Source organism: Hypanus sabinus, chromosome 25, assembly GCF_030144855.1.
Source record: "Hypanus sabinus isolate sHypSab1 chromosome 25, sHypSab1.hap1, whole genome shotgun sequence".
Taxonomy (NCBI): domain Eukaryota; kingdom Metazoa; phylum Chordata; class Chondrichthyes; order Myliobatiformes; family Dasyatidae; genus Hypanus; species Hypanus sabinus.
The window spans coordinates 17179792-17200821 of record NC_082730.1 but is presented as its reverse complement, the minus strand read 5'-3'; the positions used below and the strand labels follow the sequence as shown (position 1 = coordinate 17200821).

The 21030-nt window shown below is 42.6% G+C and overlaps 1 protein-coding gene across 20 annotated transcripts in view; it reads left to right on the top strand.

Annotated features, from left to right (window-relative positions):
* The window catches only part of plekha6 (pleckstrin homology domain containing, family A member 6), a 347966-nt gene that overhangs the window by 147673 nt on the left and 179263 nt on the right, over positions 1 to 21030 (top strand). For 15 of the 20 annotated variants that reach the window (XM_059950203.1, XM_059950184.1, XM_059950180.1 and 12 more), the window contains exon 4: positions 8404 to 8433. The exons of 4 other annotated variants lie outside the window; for them this stretch is intronic. In XM_059950203.1, coding sequence (XP_059806186.1) covers positions 8404 to 8433 — 30 coding nt within the window. Of the gene's footprint in view, positions 1 to 8403; positions 8434 to 14419; positions 14981 to 21030 lie in introns of those variants that run through there. One more of the 20 variants, XM_059950201.1, reaches the window with a different exon arrangement.

Genomic DNA, 21030 nt, shown 5'->3' with positions numbered 1-21030 from the left:
GCAGAAAGGAGCCTCATGGTTGAGATTGTTTCCAAATCTGATCTTGTCATCTTCGTGTGGTCCAAGAGTTTTGACTAGGTGACCAAACATCAAGGGCTGTGTTGTAGCTATAATCTGGCATCCCTTCAGACCATCTCTGTTACCTCACTCATGTCTACCTGTGATACCCTCCGCCTAACAGTACCACTTCCCACAGACAGCTGAGCCTCTCTTGTCATCTTTGGCAAACATCCTTTCTGTTGTACGAGTAATGAAATATTCCCCTTCCCTCTCTTTTAATCTTACCAAGCCCACCCTATTCTCAAAGCTCTCATCCATTTTAGTATCTGATGTGGCTCGCTGTAAAAGTTTGATTGATCATGTTATGATGATGTTGGAGGATGTTACCAAGGTTCTGTGTATATGGATTCGAATTATGGACTATGGAGTTTTTCAGTCTTATGGATTTTATATTCTGTGTTTTCACCCATTCCTTCTCATTTTTTGTGTGCGGGGAGAGGGCAGTTTGGAGGCCGATGTTCTTGTTGCGTTTCTTGCGGGAGGAGGGGGTGGTTTGGCAAGGTTGATGATTGTGTTACCATTCTGTTTTGTGCAGGAGGGAGGAGGTTTGCTGTTTCTCTCTGAACTAACTTCTTTGTTTCGTGGCTATCTGGAGAAGAATCTCAGAGTTATATATAAATGAACCTTTGTGAAGCCTCTTTGGGTTATGAATGACATTAATATTTCCATATAGAGACTCAGATATCTGGACTGCTCTCTGGTGCTGGGTTTAATACAGAGTGAGGCCGTGCCTACAACTGGCTTACCTGCTGCCGTTGCCTGGCTCTGATTAACTGATTCACAACAGATCAGCCACCAAACTCGAGCACTCACAGCCAGAACACATTTTCCACTGGAGTTTTTGTGGAAATTGTTCTTAGAAACATCCAATGAAAGAAAGTCTGTGCTTCACTGGATCTTGAGTAGTTCTGAGATCATGACATCAGAAGAAAATAAGAAATAAAAGTAGGAGTCGGTCATCTGGTTCGTCGAGCCTGCTCTGCCATTCAATAAGATCATGGCTGATCTGGCCATGGATTCATCTGCCTTTTCCCTGTAACCCTTAATTTCCCTCCTATGCAAAAATCTATTCAACCTTGTTTTAAATATATTTACTGAGGTAGCCTCCATGCTTTATTGCTTCAGAAGCAGAATTTGGAGCCCAGTTGTTGAATTCTAGATGGTTTTAGAGTAGGTTAGGACTGTGATGAGCAGTATATGATCACTACACAATACATGGTGCGTGCAATATGCAGACAACTTGATATTTAGACCCTCACCTATGTTTTTATTTGACTCTCAGAACTTGTACTATGACCATGCACATCCCTTGGTACCTGTGGTAAAGATATATGTGCCCTGTGGAGCAGCTCTGTGGTCTTTTGCTTCACACCGTCCTTGGAGACATTGAGTCATATAGGTCCTTCAGCCCAATTTGTTCATTCTAGCCACAATACTCATCTAAGCTAGTCCCATTTGCCTGCATTTGTCCCATATCTCTCTAAACCTTTCCTATCCATGCACCAGCCCAAGTGTTTCTCAATTATCGGTATTGTACTTTGATCCACAAAGACGAGGAACACTGTCCTGTTGATTTCTTCCTGGATGTCAAGTTGAAGTTTATTGTTATTCATCCGTATACACGTATGCAGCCAAAGAAAACACTGTTCCTGCAGACCAGTGTGCATGACACGTAGAATAATATTAACAAATAATAAAATATATTCCAGAAAGCATTTAGCGTAGGGTGCAAGTTACAAAGTAAGCAGTATAACACTACTGATGCTTCATCAGTGATGAGACCTGGGTGGTAGTAGGAAGTTCATTAGTCTCATATCCATAAGACCATAAGGTATAGGAGCAGAAATAGGCCATTCAGCCCATCGAGTCTGCTCCGCCATTCAATCATGGGCTGATGGAATTCGTCCATCTATCTTTGTATCATCAGCAAATTTATCCACAAATCCATTAATCCCATAGTCCAAATCATCGACATGCATTGTAAAAAGCAGCAGTCCCAACACCGACCCCTGTGGAACTACACTGCTAACTGGCAGCCAGCCAGAATTGGATCCTTTAGTAAGTGTCCTTGAGGAAGAAATTGTTTCCCATTCTAACAGTCCTGTCCTAATGCTACAGCACTTCCTGCCTGATGATAGGGGATCAAAGAGATTGTGGGATGGATGAAAGGGATCATTGACAATGCTAAGGGCCCGGAGCTGATCTTAATTTTTGGCTGCTGTGACATGGTCACCGAAAGCAAAATGTGGGGTGTCAAGAACCAAGGGACTCCTGAGAAGCTATTTAGTGGGAACTTGAGAAGCATAGGACAACAGAAATCTGAAACCCTGTTTCTTCCTTTGTACGTATTTTTTAAAATCATGAACAAAATCATTTTTGAAATTAAAACACTCCCCTAAAGGCTGAAGCTGCAGGGACAGAGGTCAGCATCCAAATCTAAATGTGACATCTAGTATCAGACTGAGCGGGCTGAAGTTGGTGCCAGTCTGCACTGAGCAGGGCTGATGGCTGAAAGGCTTCTGCATCCCTCGCGGTCAAGCAGTAAACAGTACTGTAGGTCTCGATGGTGAGGCCACTTCTCTGCAACAGCTTACTGATTTTAGACACAGGGTTGCAGCTTCAGCATGAAATATCTTTATTGTTGTTGCATTGTACAATTTGTCATGCACAAAAATGGCGAAAATGAGTTTGCAACTCTCGCACTCAATGCTATAAAACAACAAATGAAATAAATAAACAATAAATAAAAACAAGTAACCAGCCAGTACAAGCAACGTCCAGCAGTACAAAAGCACAACTCAGATGCATGACAGCCATAAAATCAGTATTAAAAGCAGCAATGTAACAAATTTATGGATGATGCTTGATCGATTGGTTCAGAGCAATTATAGCTCTGGGGATAAAGCTATTTTTCAGTCTGGAAGTGCAGGCATAGAAAATCTTATAATGTCTGTCAGATGGAAGAACTTCAAACAGATGATTGCATGGGGGTGTGTTGTCCTTACAGATGCTTGTAGCTTTCCTTAGGCAGTGTGAGCTGTAGGTGTCCTCCAGGGCAGGGAGCTGTGTCCCGATGATCTTCTGTGCACTAGAGGTGCTAGCATGTAGCATCCACTTAGGTGTGGGACATCCTCTAAGCGTAAAGGTTTATTGTCAAAGGTTACAGGGAAAAGACAAGAGATTGGCGTTGAGAAGGATGATAGATCCAACATGATGGATTTGTGGAACAGGCCCGATGGGCCAAGTAGCCTAATTACGGTCCTGTGTCTTATTGTCTAATCTGTAACCTCTGAACTGTCCAATGCCACTTGTTCCCTGTAGAATCACCATTAACTCCATCACAATTAGCCCATAGGTAAGAGTTTCAGCAGACAAGGAAGACCGCGAATGGGGCTACGGAACAGATTAGAACAGGCTTGAAGGACTGACTAACCTCCAAAGCTTTTGGCTAAGACTCCCTTGCTGCCCGAGACTTGATACAAATTTAAGCATCATCTTTAGTAAGACTGTCAAAAGTTACAGAGATAAGGTAGAAGAATGGGGTTGAAAGGAATAATAGATTAGCAGACTCGATAGGCTGAATGGCCTAATTCGGCTCTTCTGTCTTATGATTTAATGGTTTTTATCATGAGGTAGCTAGGGTGGAGTGGATGTGCCCACAGAAAGAGAAAAGGAGGATTTTGCTAATTGTTTAAAACTGGATCTCTTGTCTGTGTCAGGATTCAGATCCTGACCTGAGGTTATCCAAGCTCTGCTGTCAGTGGCTCTTTGTTTCTCCATTCAGAGGGAGTGGTTTATCTGAAACTTTTCTTGTAAAATCACCAGGAATTATGATTGACTTTTTGCAATCTCCTGTTTTATTTTTGACCTCTTCCTCCACTCCTGAGTAACTTTGGTTTGATGCACTATTTTTAGTGCTGAACCATTTCCTGAATAAGTCAAGAACGGGTTTCTTCCTCTTATGTGTTTCAACAAATCAACCACCAAAAATTAACCTTTTCAATGCCTGAGCCTTGTCTTGCCCAGAACAGAAAATCCAGATGTTATTAACCACAAATTCTGTTGTTTCGTCATCAACTGTGTGGAATCTACCAGTTGTGTTCCTAATGTCAAGTTGGCAGAGAGAGAGGAAGAACAGGATACAAATATTCAGATTTATGGTTTGTAAAATGAAAGTTAAAATGGATTTTTGTGTGTAAGCATTACATACAGAAAGACAACAATGTTGATGAATCTGTAGATTGTATGTAGGCATTCTGTAATGATTGGGGATCAAATTTCCCCAGCAAATGTTTAGTTAGTAATTCATAGATAAGGTTGCAATTCTTTTATAAAGTCACAGCATAGAAACAGGCATATTGGCTCTCAATGATTAAGGATAAACTTTATTAGCCATATATATTACATGTATTAGGAATTTGCTTTAGTGTGCATAACGCCCTAGTTAAGATTCCTACTGTTATTCTATAGGTATTTCATTTTAGCAGTTTTCTGCAAAAGCAGTGTGTTATGCTAGTCGTCCTGACGAAGGTCTCAGCCCGAAACGTCGACAGTGCTTCTCCCTATAGATGCTGCCTGGCCTGCTGTGTTCACCAGCATTTTGTGTGTGTTGTTTGAATTTCCAGCATCTGCAGATTTCCTCGTGTTTGTTATGCTAGTAGAATGTTTTGGTTTCAGCTAAAGGTAAAGAAGCCCTGTTGTTCAACTAAGGAATGTTGTGTCAGCCAATTAGGATGGTGGGATCTGAAGAAGGTTCTGGAGAAAGTGGGATGAAGAGAGATTTGTGATGGACAGTAGTCTGATTTGAGGTATTTTGGCATGAGCTGCAGAGCGAGACAGAAGGGAAGATGCCGCTGAATGCCGTTGGAAGGAGTGTTCCCGTTGCAAGAAGTGCTTTGTGCAAATGATGGCTCCAAGGAGGAAGGGCCAATTCTCCTGAGTGAGAGCCAGTTTGTTGGAGATGGACTTCAAGGAGAGTTCATAGTGTGGCTTGTGCTTTCCTGCAGACCATGGCTTCAGCACCATGAAAAACGCTTATAACCAGCTTTTGGAAGAGATGAGCTCCACTGGTCATGTGCACATTTTGACTGGTCCAACTGTAATGGGCCATTTTTTTTTCTTCTTTCTTTCCTTTCCTTTAATAACTGTTTGATAAAGTTGAAGTTGGCAAATATACTTCCTTTATAAATTTATGTGGTGTACAATCTGTTATTTCTTGCTTACTGATAATTGTGTATGGGCAGTATTTGCACAGCATTCACTCAACTCGAGGTTTCTTCAGTCGGAACATCGTGGCGTTCCTGTTTGGTTGAACCCCAAATCGTACCGACCCTAGATGTATATTGTTTATGGAAGGTGGCCTTCTCATCACTGAGTCACGTGGCTGTTAGTGGAGTTAGCCAACGAGTCCAGTTTGTATACAAGCCCTGATGAGAAGGTTACGTCTGTTAGATCGACATGCAACAAGAACAACAACATTCAACAATTATAAAGAATACAGAATTTTATAAAAACTAGTTTTATAGTTAGTTTTAGTTAAAGTAAGGATATAGAATAAAATATGTATAAATACATAAATACCAGCATGTGCTGACAGTGCAAACAGCATTATAAAAATTGGTTTAAAGTGTTTATAGTGTAGTGAAGTGACAGGGTAATAGTCAGGGGAGGTTAACTGGTTGATCAGATTAACTGCCTGGGGGAAGAAACTTCTAAGATTGTGGGAAGTTTTAGTTGTAATAGCCCTAAAACACTTCCCAGAAGGGAGATTTTGGACTGGGCAGTTTGCAGTCCAAACATCCAAATAAGCACTTTTTATATTGAACTTACACTAATCATACTTTGTTCTCATCACATTTCCCCATCATCTCAGCTAAATTCTATCTCTCAGCTGCATATTAGGGCAATCTACAGTGTCCAATGAGCTTACAGATCAGCAAATTTCAGGATGTGGGAGGAAATTGGAGCCCCTGGAAGAAGCCTACACAGTCATGGGGGTAATCTAAACTTTCTGCAGATAATCCCAGAGGTCAAAGTTGATCTTGTATAACAGTGAAACAACAGCCCTACCATTGCGCTGGCATTTGGAATGTTGATTTCAGAGACTATTCCGGAGATGTTTGTACGTACGTTGGTTTAAGTTAATCCTAATGATCCTGGGACTCTGCTTAACCACTAGAGATGAAGCTCTATCAAAAGTTGCTTAACTGCTTCCATAGCCCTTAATGACAATGCGTTCACAGATTCACCACCCTCTCTTCCTCATCTCAGTTTTAAAGGAACATCCCCTTATTCTGGGGCTATGCTGTCATATCCTAGACTCTCCTGCTAACGGAAACGACCTCTCCATGTCTACTCTGTCCAGGCCTTTCAGTATCTGGAGGGTTTCAATGAGATCTCTCATCCTTCTGAAAGGGATACCTCCCCCACCTCCAGGTCAGATCTAACTCCCCCTTGAGATGGGGATGGTATCCCTTCATCAATGATCCAATATTATATGGGAAGTGGTTTCATTGCCATGTGGTTCCTGAATCATTGACCTGCCCTGTACCTGTGTTGCAAATATTAAGTTGATTCTCATCCATACTGCTACTTAGATCATAAGCCCATAAGACACGGGAGCAGAATTAGGCCATGTAGCCCATTAAGTCTGCTCTGCCATTCAATCATGGCTGATCCTTTTTTCTTCACTGGAATCCAATTCTGCTGATGGGTGGGAGAGGGCTACTTTTCTGGGTCCTATTGATCGCTCCGTCCTGTACAAAAGTGTGGATAAACATTGGTCATTTGATGAATATACATCATTTGGCTCACCTGCGGCGTGAGCCTTCCCTTACCCCATCAGCAACACTTTTCTACCTCAAGTTCTTCCCGACCTCTACATTTCTCAATGCATTTCTATAGATTGGGGTTTGATTCACGCCACTGTTTGTATGAAATTTGCATGTTCTCCCTGTGACCATGCGTGTTTCCTTCTGGATGCTCCAGTTTCTTCCCACATTTTAGAGAGACGCGGGTTAGGAATAGTGAGATGTGGGCATGCTATGTTGGTGCTGGACACATGATGCCGCTTGCGGGCTGCCCAGCACAATCTGCGTTGATTAGATTTGACACAAAATGGCTCATTGCACAGTATGATTTTATGCCTATGTGACAAATAAAACTCATCTTTAAGATCTTTATCTTCTTGCCATTCATCTGCAATGCTCTCTGCTTCTAACCACTGCTGCATCAAGGACATCCCCCTGAAATCCATATTGCACTTATAAAGAAATTTATTCTCCAACCTCAGTGTGTGGAGATGCTCTTGTCTTAACCATTTCAGCAGGTGCTTCTTATAACTGGAACCTGCAGAAATTCTCCTTGAACTAAATGTCAGATCTGATGGGCTTGTGCCTGAGGGAGTTACCACGAATAAGGAATGAAATAAACATAACATGTTTTAAGTTGGATTGTACCTTAGATGTCAAAAATCTGTGCTTATCAATATCTCTCGGGCATTCTTGGCTTGTCCCGACTCCTCCATTAAATCTTTCTGTCAGTACAGGAACAGTGGAGGGGAACTATGGTTAAATAGAGCACAATGTGGGTGGCGTGGCATGTGGAAGCTTGGAATCAGGTTTGTTAACACTGACATATGTCATGAATTTTGTTGTTTTGTGGTAGTAGTACAGTGCAAAACATAAAAATAACTACAAATTACAATAAGAATATATAAAAATAATAATGCAAAAAGAGAGCAAAGTAGCATGGTAGTGTTCATGGATTCATGGGCTGTTCACAGATCTGATGGCAAAGGGGAAGAAGCTGATCCTAAAATGTTGAATGTGTGTCTTCAGGCTTCTGTACCTCTTCATTAATTATAGTAATGAGATGAGGGTATGTCCTGGGTCTTTCACGACGAATGCGGTCCTCCTGAGGCAGTGCCTTTTGAAGATGTCCTCAGTGGTGGGGAGGCTATTGCACATATTGGAGCGGGCAAAGTTGGCAACACTCTGCAGGTTTTTCTTATCCTCTGTTGTGGCCCCTCCATAGCAGACAGTGATGCAACCAGTTGGAACGCTCTCTTACGCTACCTCTGTAGAAATTTGCTGACATACCAAATCTCCTCAGACTCCTAAGGGAATGAGCGCTTTGTGAAGTTAAGTTCCAACAAGGTCCCTTAATTGGTCTGTGACCTCTGTTCATGTGATCTGTTCATCAGTCCTTGGCGCCAATTGTCCCAGTGTGTCAGAAATGTGGTTTATGCAGTGGGTGGAGATTTTGTCATGTTGATTTATCAGTGACTAATCCGTGTCAGGGTAAAGATAGGACACCAGTGACTTCCTTCTCTTTTGGCTACAGGGCAGCATGGGCCTGTGTTCCAAGACAGAGGTAAGGCCAGACGGTCCTTGATTATATAAATACAGTACTGAGCAAAAGTCTTAGGCACGTGTATATAGCTCAGGTGCCTAAGACAACCATATGCAAGTGATCATAAACCTGATCTTGATAGGGGTCTCTATTGAAAATGGGAAGGGGGCAGGGAGAGGGGAATCATGGTTTGGGGAAAGGGAAAGGGAGAGGGGAGGGACTGGGATGATCAATAAACCAATTGTTTGGAAACAAATGATCTTGCCTGGTGTCTCATGGCTGAGCGTGCCTCCACCTGTGCCACTCTGCCCTAGCACTCCTCTGCCACCTGCCCCACATCCCTCCTGCGACGCCCCGCCCTTGCTATTCAAAACATCCTTTGCTCCCGCCAGATTTACAAAATCACTCTCTGCTCCGTGTTGAAAAATACAATTCTGTGCAAAAGTCTTTGGCACCCTTGCTATATATATATGTCCCTAAGACTTTTTGCACAGTACAGTACCAGCCAGTGTAAAGCTGAAGTTTCTCGATTTTTGTTGATTACAAGTCTTTCCTTAGTGCATAATCTCTGGACTCTTTCAGTACAACATTAAGTTTTTGCCTGAATAAAACTGTGTGCTCAGATGAGGAGTTCTGTTGTGGATAACCCTAAAATCTAATACATGAGAAATAGGATCTACACACTGTACCATTTCAATTTGATCTATCCATTGGAACTTGCTTCATCAACCCTGTGACTTGACACCTTTTCTGTAGTAAGTTATAAATGGAGCAACACCCGCAAAATGCTGGAGGAACTCAGCAGGTCAGGTAGCATCTATGGAAATGAATAAACAGTTGACGTTTCAGGCCAAGACCGTTCATCTGGACTGGAAAGGCAAGGAAAAGGAGCCAGAATAAACAGGGTGGGGAAGAGGAAGGAACTCAGTGTGCTTTCCATTGTAGAGATGTCAGTAAGCAAGGCCATTAAGTTATCTGGTTGTTTAGTCGGATGAAGAACTGTTTGTTTTTCACTAAGGGATAGTCACTGCTCAAAAGGGTGGTGGATAGAAATTGACATTGTCCTTGGATGTACACCATAAATCAACAGTTGGGAAGTGGGATTAAGTTGAATGGTGCATTTTTTGTAAGCATAGATGTGATGGATCAAATGGCCTTTTCCTATCCCATTATGTTCTTTAATTTCTATGGGCTGATAAGAGATGTTCTTGTGAGTGTGTCACCAGTTAGATCAGAATTCATTGCCCATGAAAGTGTTATTGTTTTTCTAAAATTTACATTTATAACATTTACAAAGGTATAAAGCATTCCTATGTCATCATTCACAGTACCAGGCAGGTCATTTAGAGGGCATACTAGAATCAAGCATGCTTCTCTGGGTTTTGAGCCACATCATTCAGCAGCCTCTTTATTAGGTATACCTGTACAACTGATTGTTAATGCAAATATCTAATCAGCCAATCATGTGGCAGCAACTCAATACATAAAAGCATGCAGACATGGTCAAGAGGTTCAGTTGTTCAGACCATGTATCAGCATGGGGTAAAAATATGATCTAAGTGACTTTGACTGTGGAATGTTTGCTGGTTTGAGTATCCAAAAACTGCCGTGGTCCAACATTGGCCCACAGTGTTGTGTCAAACGAAGACTTTTCTTGGGTCTCCAGCTGGGTACAGGTGTCAATTTTAACTGACGTTCTGATGACAAACTCAGCCATCCTCGTCAGGAGTGGTGCCTGGGCGAGATGAGTCTGGTGGTAATTATGCTACCATCGTCTGTTCCTCCTGATTGGTTAGTCCTCATTCAATCAGGTTTCAGCTGTCCTACCTTGTTTACAATCAAGTTCCAGTTCTTACTTAGAGTGAGACCTTGGTCTTTGTTAAAATTATTTTCCTCTAGTTTCATTTCAATGGCTTCCTTCCGCAGGCAGTCCCAAAAGCCATTGGCGCAGCACAGTAGTATTAGATATTTTAACCCTCGGTTAAAGTTATCAGCTGTCTACATTATCTATGCCTTTCATAACGTTATAAACTTCTATCAGGTCTTCCCCCATCCTCCGCTGCTCCAGCGAAGTCAACCCAAATTTGTCAGATTCTCCTTATAGCACATGCCCTGTAGTCCAGCCAGCATCACAGCGAATCTCTTCCGCACCCTCTCCATTGTTCTCTTTGCAGCCATTGCATCCTTTCTATAATGGGGTGACCGGAATTGAATGTAATGCACTAGATGCAGCCTAATCAGTGGTGTTACTAGGATTACTGTACTTTGCATCAACCGGATCATGCCATTGAAATGAGATGTTAATTTGAGAAATGTGAGCCAGATCTTATAGTGATATTCAAAACAGAGCTGAGGTCATTTCATCTACGCAATGTTTATCGCTCCATTTTCTGCATTACAACAGAATTAAATGCCAATTTATCTTGTATCCATTCACTGTGCAAAGGTAGAATGCTACTTTTTACACCGAAGTAGAACAACCATATAAAGGAGGAACTTTGAATTTGACAGCCCCTTTTGTGATCACAGGACACTTGGGTTTTTGCCCCCAATCATATAGTTTCCGGCATGGAATGAAGATGAGTTATTGAAGCATTTTTGATCGGTTGGGGAAGATGACCTCAGCAAACCCATTGGTTTACAGTTCTTTGAGCAGAACCAAAAATGTGCAGTGGAGGTCATTTCTGCTCAGGGTTGATGAAGTTGAAATTGAAGATGATGAACACATGGATGAGATCTTTAACAGCTATGGGCCAGGTGTGGACAATAGAATAAGGTGGGTGGCCACTGTCGTCTTTCTATAAAAACAAGGATGAAGTGCTGAGGCATTGGACAGACCACATTTCGTTTACTGTGAGCATTTTGGGCCCCATATCTAGGATATGCTGGCATTGGAGAACATTTAGAGAATGTTCATGAGAATGATCCTCGAGATAAAAATGTTGAATTGGATTGACTTTATTACTTACATCCTTCATATACATGAGGAGTAAAAATCTTTACGTTATGGCCCTGTCTAAATGTGCAATGTGTAATTTATTGTAATTTATAATATATGGTATGTACAACAGGACAGTCAATATAACATAGAAATACAGTTGCGTCAGCATGAAACTGTCCTGGAGCCTGTTGGTCCTGGCTTGATGCCACGGTACCATGTCCTGGATGGTATCAGCTGGAACAGTTAGTGATTGGGGTGACTTGGGTCCCCAATGATCCTTCGGGGCCTTTTTACACACCTGTCTTTGTAAATGTCCTGAGAAGTGCAAAGTTCATATGTCCTTGGCTGTCTGCACCACTATCTGCAGAGTCCTACGATTGAGGGAAGTACAGTTCCCATACCAGGCAGTGATGCAGCCAGTCAGGATGCTCTCAATTGTGCCCCTATAGAAATTTCTTAGAATTTGGAGGCCCATACCAAACGTCTTCAACCGTCTGAGGTGAAAGAGGTGTTGTGCTTTTATCACCATACAACCGGTATGTACAAACCATGTGAGATCCTCAGTGATGTTTATGCCGAGGAACTTAAAGCTGTTCACCCTCTCAAACCCAAATCCATTGATGTCAATAGGGACTAGCCTGTCTCCATTCCTCTTGTAGTCCACAACCAGCTCCTTTGTTTTAACATATAAGGAATATTTTATGGCTCTGGGTCTATACTCAGTGGAGTTTAGAAGAAAGAAGGGGCATGTCATTGAAACCCACTAAATATTGAAATGCCTGGGTAAAGTGGATGTGCAGAGGATGTTTCCAATAGTGGATGAGTCTAGGACCAGAGGGCACAGGCTTAGAATAGGACATCCCATGTAACCATATAACAATCACAGCATGGAAACAGGCCATCTCAGTCCTCCTAGTCCGTGCCGAACTCTTAATCTCACCTAGTCCCACCTACCCGCAGTCAGCCCATAACCCTCCACTCCTTTCCTGTCCATATACCTATCCAATTTTACCTTAAATGACACAACTGAACTGGCCTCTACTATTTCTACAGGAAGCTCATTCCACACAGCTATCACTCTCTGAGTAAAGAAATACCCCCTCGTGTTTCCCTTAAACTTCTGCCCCCTAACTCTCAAATCATGTCCTCTCGTTTGAATCTCCCCTACTCTCAATGGAAACAGCCTGTTCACGTCAACTCTATCTATCCCTCTCAAAATTTTAAATACCTCGATCAAATCCCCCCTCAACCTTCTACGCTCCAATGAATAGAGACCTAACTTGTTCAACCTTTCTCTGTAACTTAAGTGCTGAAACCCAGGTAACATCCTAGTAAATCGTGTCTGCACTCTCTCTAATTTATTGATATTTAAAACAGAGATAAGGAGGAATTGCTTTAGCCAGAGGGTGGAAAATCTGCGGAGTTCATTGCTCCAGCAGGCTGTGGAGGCCAAGCCATTGGGTGTATTTAAACAGAGGTTGATAGGTTCTCGATTAGTAAAGGCACCAAAGACCAGGTGGTGAAGGCAGGAGAATGGAGTTGAGAAGGAAAATAAATCATCTTTGATTGAATGGCAGAGAAGATTGCTCTGATATCTTACGGTAGTCTTATGATCTCTTTCTTCACGGTAGGGTTGTCTAAAACCAGAGGACACAGGCGTTAGGTGAGAGGGGAAAGTTTTAAAGCTGACCTGATTTTTCACATGGAGGGTGGTGTGTACATAGAATAAACTGCCAGAAGAACTGTTTGAGGTGGATGCAATTACAAAGTTGAGAAGACATTTTGACAGGTACTTAGGTAGAAATGGTTTAGAGCAGGGCTTCTAAACCTTGGGTCCATGGCATAAAAAAGGTTGGCTACCCTTGATTTAGAGGGATATCTGATTGGGTCAAAGTCAAAGTAAAAATCATGATCAAGTTATGTATCTGTTACCATATACCACTTTAAGATTTACAAACATTTGTATTTATTTGCAGGTATTTATAGGAAAATAAAATACAATAGAATTTATGAAAAACTATACATAAAGTCTGCAAAAGAAGACAAAATTGTGTAAATAAAAAATACTGAGAACATAAAGTTGTAAAGAATCCTTGAAAGTAAGCCTGTATGTTGTACAATCAGTTCAGAATTGTGTTGAGTGAAGTTATCCACAATGGTTCAGAAATCTGAGGTTTGTACAGTAAAAACTGTTCCTGAACCTGGAGGGGTGAGACCTAAGCCTTCTCTACCTCCTGCCCAATGGTAGTGATTCTTTTCTAATCAACAAACCTGAATTGAATGACTGGTAATTACAAGAAAGTTCATAGAGCAACAGTATGGCAGCTCCCTCGCTCACAAGAAGAAACTGTGCAGATGATGAGTCTTCCTGGGGGTCCTGGGCAGTTTTGAAGGGCGGTTAATCCTACTCACAATCTATCGCAGGCCAAGCACTGGGTCGCTTGTTCTAATATTTCAAAAGAATAATATGCTGGATGCTGGGAAACTAAAATAAAAGAGAGACTGTTGCAAGCACTAAGCTAGTCAGGCAACATCTGTAGAGAGAGAGTCAATTACCTAATATCTCCCTGTGTGGCTTGGTGTCAGATGTCTGATAATCTTGTGAAAGGCGGTAGAAATACATGTTGTTTGAAGTCTCAGAGTGCGAAGCTGAGCTGGGGTGGATACGTGGGGAAAGTGGGTGGGGCGGGGTTTTGCGGGCAAGTGTGGAGACGCCAAGGTGGGACGGGGTACGTGGGCAGAGGGTTGGGGGGGGGTGAGATGATCTGTGGAGATGGGCTGGGCAGGGTGAGTGGGTGGGGTGGGACAGATGTGTGGGGAAGAGGTCAGGATGCGGGGGTATGTGGTGAGCAGACGTGGGTGGGTTAGGTGCGTGGATAGGGCGTGGGTGAGGTACAGTGGATGCTCAGGAAGAGGGGTGTCAGGTGAGTATGTGGGGAGAGAATTGCTGGATGAGTGCATGGGGAGAAAGTAGTGAGATGGATGTGTAGGGAGAGGATGATTGGGAGGGTGTGAGGGGAGAAGATGGTGCATGGGGAGGGATTGGGTAAGTGGAGAGGAGATGCTTGGGAAGAGAGTCTGCTGAATGGGTAGGCTGGGATGGGTAAACGGTGGGAGGATGTGTGGGAAGACTATGGGATGAGTTTGTGGGTGTGGAGAAAGGGGCTATACCGTGATGGGGCGTGGATGATTGTCTTGCCCATCTTGCATTTTCCCCCGGGCTAATTGACACTCTGTTTTTCACTGGCGCTCACCTGCCGAGCCGTCTCTGCGTCACACTCGAGCACAAGAGCCCTTTAATTGCGAGCAGCGACGACTGCTGTCCGCTACACTATCTGTTCCTTCTCCCGCTCGGACTCCGAGCAGAAGCCGCTGCGTTAGGCGTGTAAGCAAGTCCTTGAGGTGTCGAATTTCAGAGCAGCCTTCAGAGAGAAGCCTCTCTCTCTCTCCCTCACACACACACCCAGAGCTCGCATGTCAGCTTCTCCGGAGTTGCTGGTTCCACAGACGCTGGCCAGAATCTTACGGGCGTGATCCTGAACAACTGGAATTGGTTATACTACAAGCCATGATGGATTGCCGTTGTTAAGAGTGGGGTCAACCCCGGAGACCACAGAAACCGACAAGGTATGGTGTGTCATACTTCACCATTTATTCAGTGGTGTTCCTCCCTCTTTGTTAGAAGGTTGCCAAACTCAGAGACAGCAGCAGGTGTGTGTGTGTGTGTGTGTGTGTCTGACATCTTAAAAGACTAAACAGGGAAGTCTGTAGGGATTTTGCAAGTCTGCTCAAAGCTACATCTAGAAAGTGTTGTGAGGAGGAGATGCCGGTAGTAGGATCACCCGAATGATGTATGTCAGTGTACACCTGGCCGGGCAGGTTCCTATGGCGGCCAGGTGTCCTGACAGCTCTCTCTGCCGAACGCTTCATTCCTCTGGAGGAGTGACATTTCTCTCTTCTGTGACCTGAAACCTTCCTCTCGCGAAACAATAACTTCTCCCTTCTCATCGATTTCATTTGACTTCCCTTTTATAAAAGGGCAGAAATTTATTTGCTAATCTTTTTTGTTGTATTGAAAGAAAAGATATCTTGCTGTGGACAAACCTTTAGCAGTCACGGAGTCGTGAGTTCAAGCCCCAGTCTCTTTCTTGGTGAATCCTTCCCACTTGGTGAATGCTTCCACTACTGATGAAGGGTCCCAGCCTGAAACGTTTACTGTTTATTCCCTTCCATTATTGCTGCCTGCCATGCTTCAAAGTTCAAATTTATTATCAATGTGCATATATGTCACCACAAACAACCCTGAGATTCGTTTGAAATGCTGAGATGTGTTTGATATGCGGAGGCCCTGGATCATGTGTGTGTTGTTCAATATTGCCAGCATCTGAAGAATCTGTTATGTTTCAGATTTGCTTCCACTCCTGTGGGTTCAAAGGTGGCTGATGAGGAACAGCAAAGTCTTCCATAGATGGGGCAAGAGGTACTAAATTGGGTGGGTGGGTGTGTAAATTGGTAATGTTCACATGAATGAATTTTGCCATTGAAATAGACACCAGCATTCATTGTTCTGCTTCTGAGTGTGAGGTGGTGGACTGCTTCTGTTGTTAAATCAGGGTTTTGATTTGAGTGTTTATTTAATATTTCTGTAATTTTGGAGTAATATTGTAAATATATTGTTTGATTAAGCATTCTTTGTTTACATAATTAGATACACATTATATGTAAAAGTATATGAATGGCATACGTCGTTATGCCACCATGTCCTAAGAGTCCCTATTGTATCAGCTTCTTCCAGTTTGTCTTGCTAAAGTAAAAACGAAAGTAGACATCTATTATCTTCTGGTCTCCCCATGTTTTTCTTTCAATTGGCTTTTTGTTTTGGTGATTCCATACATAACAGTGGCGACGAGGTGTCTTTGAAGTGAACCTAAGAAGACCACCTACCTGTTGAAACACAGTGAGACGTCTGAGTAAAATAAAAAGTACAGTGAGATGTTCAAGTTTTTTAAAAAAGCACAGCTGCTTTCTTTGCAAGCAGAGGAGACAGTCGAGTTAAAAAAAAGGCAGAAAACAGGCACATTCACGGGTTGATAAACAGTGATGACTGACATAATAATCATATATATAAAAAAGAGCAGGAATGGATGGCTACATTGGAAAAATAGACGCGTTGGATTGCATAGTGCATTACTGGATATTATACACTGAGCGAATTGAGCTGTATTTTGAAGCAAATGAATAACCAATGAGAAGTAAGCACCAGTTTTGCTGAGTGCATTGGGTGGAAGAGCACACAGTTTGCTTAGAAGCTTGACTGCTCCAACCAAACCAGCCAAAATAAGCTTTGCTGATATCATGAAAGTAATGCAGGAACACTTAGAACTGAAATCATTGTTGACTGGTTTTGTAAGTGGTACCTTGAAACCAAGCATAACTTACTATGGTCGTACCATTGACACACAAGGATTACACAAGTGTGCTGAGAAAATTCAAACAGTGGTGGATGTCCCAAGACCAAAGGTTGTGTTACAGTTGTGGTCCTTTTTGGGACTTGTCAATTACTATAACAAGTTCCTGCCAAACTTGGCTACTGTGCTCCACTCTTTGAACTAATTACTACAGACTGGAAAGAGATGACAATGGACAATGTGGTGTGAGGTGGCTTTCAAAAAGGTAAAGGAAATGGTGATCTCATGCAATGTACTCACATATTATGATCCACATTGCTCAGTGAAGCCTGCCTGTGACGCTTCGCATGCTATAGGTCTAGTCATGTTACATGTCATTATTCATGGAAGTGAACACCCCTATGCCTTTGCATTTCGTTCCTTTACTGCTGCAAAGAAAAGTTACCCAGAGATTGACAGTGAGGCCTTTGGACTGTACTTCTTGGAGTTTAGAAGAATGACGGGGGACCTCATAGAAACATTTTTTGAATGTTGGAAGGCATGGACAGAGTGGATGTGGCAAAGTTGTTTCCCATGGTGGGGGAGTCTAGTACCAGAGGGCATGACTTAAGGATTGAAGGGCGCCCATTCAGAACAGAGATGCGAAGAAATTTCTTTAGCCAGAGGGTGGTGAATCTGTGGAATTTGTTGCCACGGGCGGCAATGGAGGTCAAGTCATTGGGTGTATTTAAGGCAGAGATTGATAGGTATCTGAGTAGCCAGGACATCAAAGTTTATGGTGAGAAGGTGGGGGAGTGGGACTAAATGGGAGAATGGATCAGCTCATGATAAAATGGGAGACCAAAATCAATGGGCTGAATGGCCGATTTCTGCTCCTTTGTCTCTTATGGAGTCTGATTTGGGGTGTAAAGCTTTTTAAACAGTACTTGAATGGGAGAGAGTTCACCCTCGTTACTGATCATCAATCACTCTTGTCCATTTTCAATCCGCAGTAGCCTGTTCCACTAACAACAGCAGCAAGAATGCAGAGATGGGCTCTGTTTCTTGGGGGGCAGAATTAAAAGATGGAATTCAAGAGGATGAATAATCATGGAACTGCTGTTGGATTGTCCCATTTACCCTTGAAAAAGAAATACCTGAAAAATTTACAAAAGGGGTCTCTTCTTGATGTGTTCTCCATAATGCAAGTCGGCAGTCTCCCTATTATGGCAAAGAAAACCAAAGGAGAACCAGAAAGAACCCACACTTTTTGTGTGTGTATGTACAATAGAGATGCATTCTATACTCACTAGGAGTTTATAGCTAAGCAGGAAAAGATGTTGTTTATTTAATAATCAGTAATATTTGAGTTATATTGTAAATATTATTTGATTAAACATTCTTTGATCTTTAAATAATTCATTACAGGTTATATGTAAAAGTATGTGAATGGCATATGCCATTATGCCACCACATCATGTGTGCGCATCTCACTAAAGTAAAAACGAAAGTAGACACACATTACCTCCTGGCCTCCCCATACTTTTTGTTCAATTAGTTTTCTGTTTTGGAGTTACAAAACATAACATTGAGGTTCTCAATTCCACCCTGAACTTTCCTGCATATAAAACTCCTACTAACCAGAGATTCCCAAGAGTCGTGAGGGTCTTGCCTGTAAGCTTGGAGGTTTTGAACACATCCTTGCATCTTTTCTTTTGTCGGCCTAGTAATCTCATCCCACGTTTGGATATCAGAAGAGAGATCTTGTTTTCAGGGCTCTACTGTCAGATGTGTAAATGAAGTGGCCTGTTGACCTCACAAAGAAGCACTGGGCATAAATACCAAAGCAGCACGTAGGGAGTGTGGCCAGGAGGAGAGTGTTTGAAGCGTCCTCCATTCTCTCAGGTAGATGCGTAACATTTTTAAGGAGAGGTGGGGAGTTACTATCCACACCTTGCTGCTTGACATTGGTCCACCAACCCTCTCTGAAGCAGATTACCTGGGCTTTATTGTTTTGCTGTTTTTGGGATTTTGAATGTTTCCTGCTACACAACACTGACACAAGTGGAAATGACTCTTTGCTGGCTGTAAAATAAGAAAATGGAGAAGCTACTTAGCAAGTCAGGTCACATCTCTATGAAGAGAAAGAGGGCTAATGTCTACTTTGGGACAAAGGTGCTTTGCCAGGACTCACCTGAAATGTTAACTCTGTTTCTCCTGCTGAGTACTTCCAACATGTTCTGTTTTCATTTCAGATTTCCAGCATCTGCCTTTGGTTTTGATTTTCACTCTTTGATGGTTGGGGTGAGCCAGGATTTAGAAAGCTGCTATATGATACAGCGATATGAAGCACAGATATAGGCTATTCATCCCAACTTGTCTACGCTGATCAAGTTCCCTACCTGAGCACAGTTTCGTTTGTAGCTTTTGACCCATATTCCTCTCAACCTTTCTGAGCTAAGTATCTGTCCAACTGCCCTTTAAAGGTAATTGTACCCGTCTCTACCTTTTTCCCTGGTTGTTTGTTCCACTACCTTCTGGGAGTGTTCCCCTCTCACTTGAAACCTATGCCCTCTAGTTTTAGACTCCCCTTATCCTGGGAAAAAGAATGACCTTCCACCTTATCTATGCTTCGTATGAATGTCTATACCTCTGAAAGATTGTCCCAGACCCCTAGACTCCAGTGAAAGAAGCCCCAGCCTCCCCTTATAACTAAAGTCCTCCAGTCCCTGTAACAGTTTGTCCTTTCCAAGTAACCCTCCAATGTGGCAGCCAAGCATGTTTGAGAAGGTGGCTCTGGCTGTCAAGGGCAACTGGGACTGAGTAGTGATTGGTGATCTTGCCAGCAAGCTGCGTCGTGATATTGTGGGACGTGGTGCTGGGGAGCGGAGGAGGTGGAGATAGTCCTCAGACTAAGACAAAGTTTGTGCCAAACCATGTTGTTCTGTAACTGACTTACTTGAACTAGGTGATAGAGACTTCAAAGTTCAAAGTACATTTATTCTCAAAGTATGTATACATTATACAACCAGAATCAACATGGGCTGATTCAGATCAAATACAGTCCTTTTTGTAGATGTTGCTATGGTACAACAGCGGTGGAGCCGGTCAGTGGGTTGGGTGGTGGTGTTGTCAAGCTTCCTGAGTGGTGGAGCATTTATTGTGTTGGGTGTTGGTATTGTTAAGCTTCCTAGTGGTGGAACAAGTGAATGTGCTGAGTGATGGTCTTGTCAAGCTTCCTGAGCTGATCTTATTATAAATTTATACCAATAACTATAGAACATTCTGTCACGGTTCCAGATTTTATTGTTGATGTAGAAGATAGAGTCCTCTTCCCTGACCAAGTCGCAGTTGGATCCGACAGCATGTACTGATTTGGTTTGGGGCGAACCTGTTGAATTTTATGATAAAACACTTACATACTGGTTGGGTACACCAACTTGGTTACCCGGGTAAGGATGGTTAGTTTAGCACCATCTTTTCTTGATCTATAGTAATCGATACACAGTACAGCAAATGGCATTTTCCGCATGTGTCCATTGAAGCTTGAAAAAGGAAAGATCTATAAGTTAATAGTAATAGATCTATAATTAATAGTGCTTGGTCATATCAGTCGGTTGTGCGGTATGGTCCATTTTAATATAATTCTCAGATGGACTCTGTTGGTACAGGAATGGAAGATGGTTCAGTTGAGTTTCCTGCATGACAACAATGTCTTCACTATCGAAGGGGTTCATTGGCCGTAAAGAACTTTCAGGCATCCTGTGGTTGTGAAATGTATGTCGTGCTCATCCAACACCCAGGTTTTGACAGTATATCTCAAATCTTCTTACACGGTCCCTCTGGATCGAGGATGACTTCTGCCCCCTCTCTGGTCCAAAGGGTACTGAAGAGACCACTGAGGGAACAACAGACCCCTCTACAGAAAGGGCAGATGGTGATTGATGGGGCAGGCTGAATGGCTTGTTTGTGAGATGGTGTGCTCCCTCTGCGGCTTGCATATGGATTCTGTCTGCTCCTGATGTACACAAAACCATTCTGAGTGCGCCTTCTTGACTTTGAGAAGTTGAAAGCCAAAGGCTTCTGGGAAATTTAAAAGGGACATCAAAGGCAGCTTCTTCACGCAAAGGGCAGTATGTATTTGTAATGAACTGTCAGAAATAGTTGTTGAGGCAGACGCATTAACAATCTTTAAAGCCATTTAGATAAATACATGGGTAACAATGTTGTGGATTACCATGGGTCAAATGCAGGCAGATGGGACTCACTGGCAACACAGTTGGCATAGAT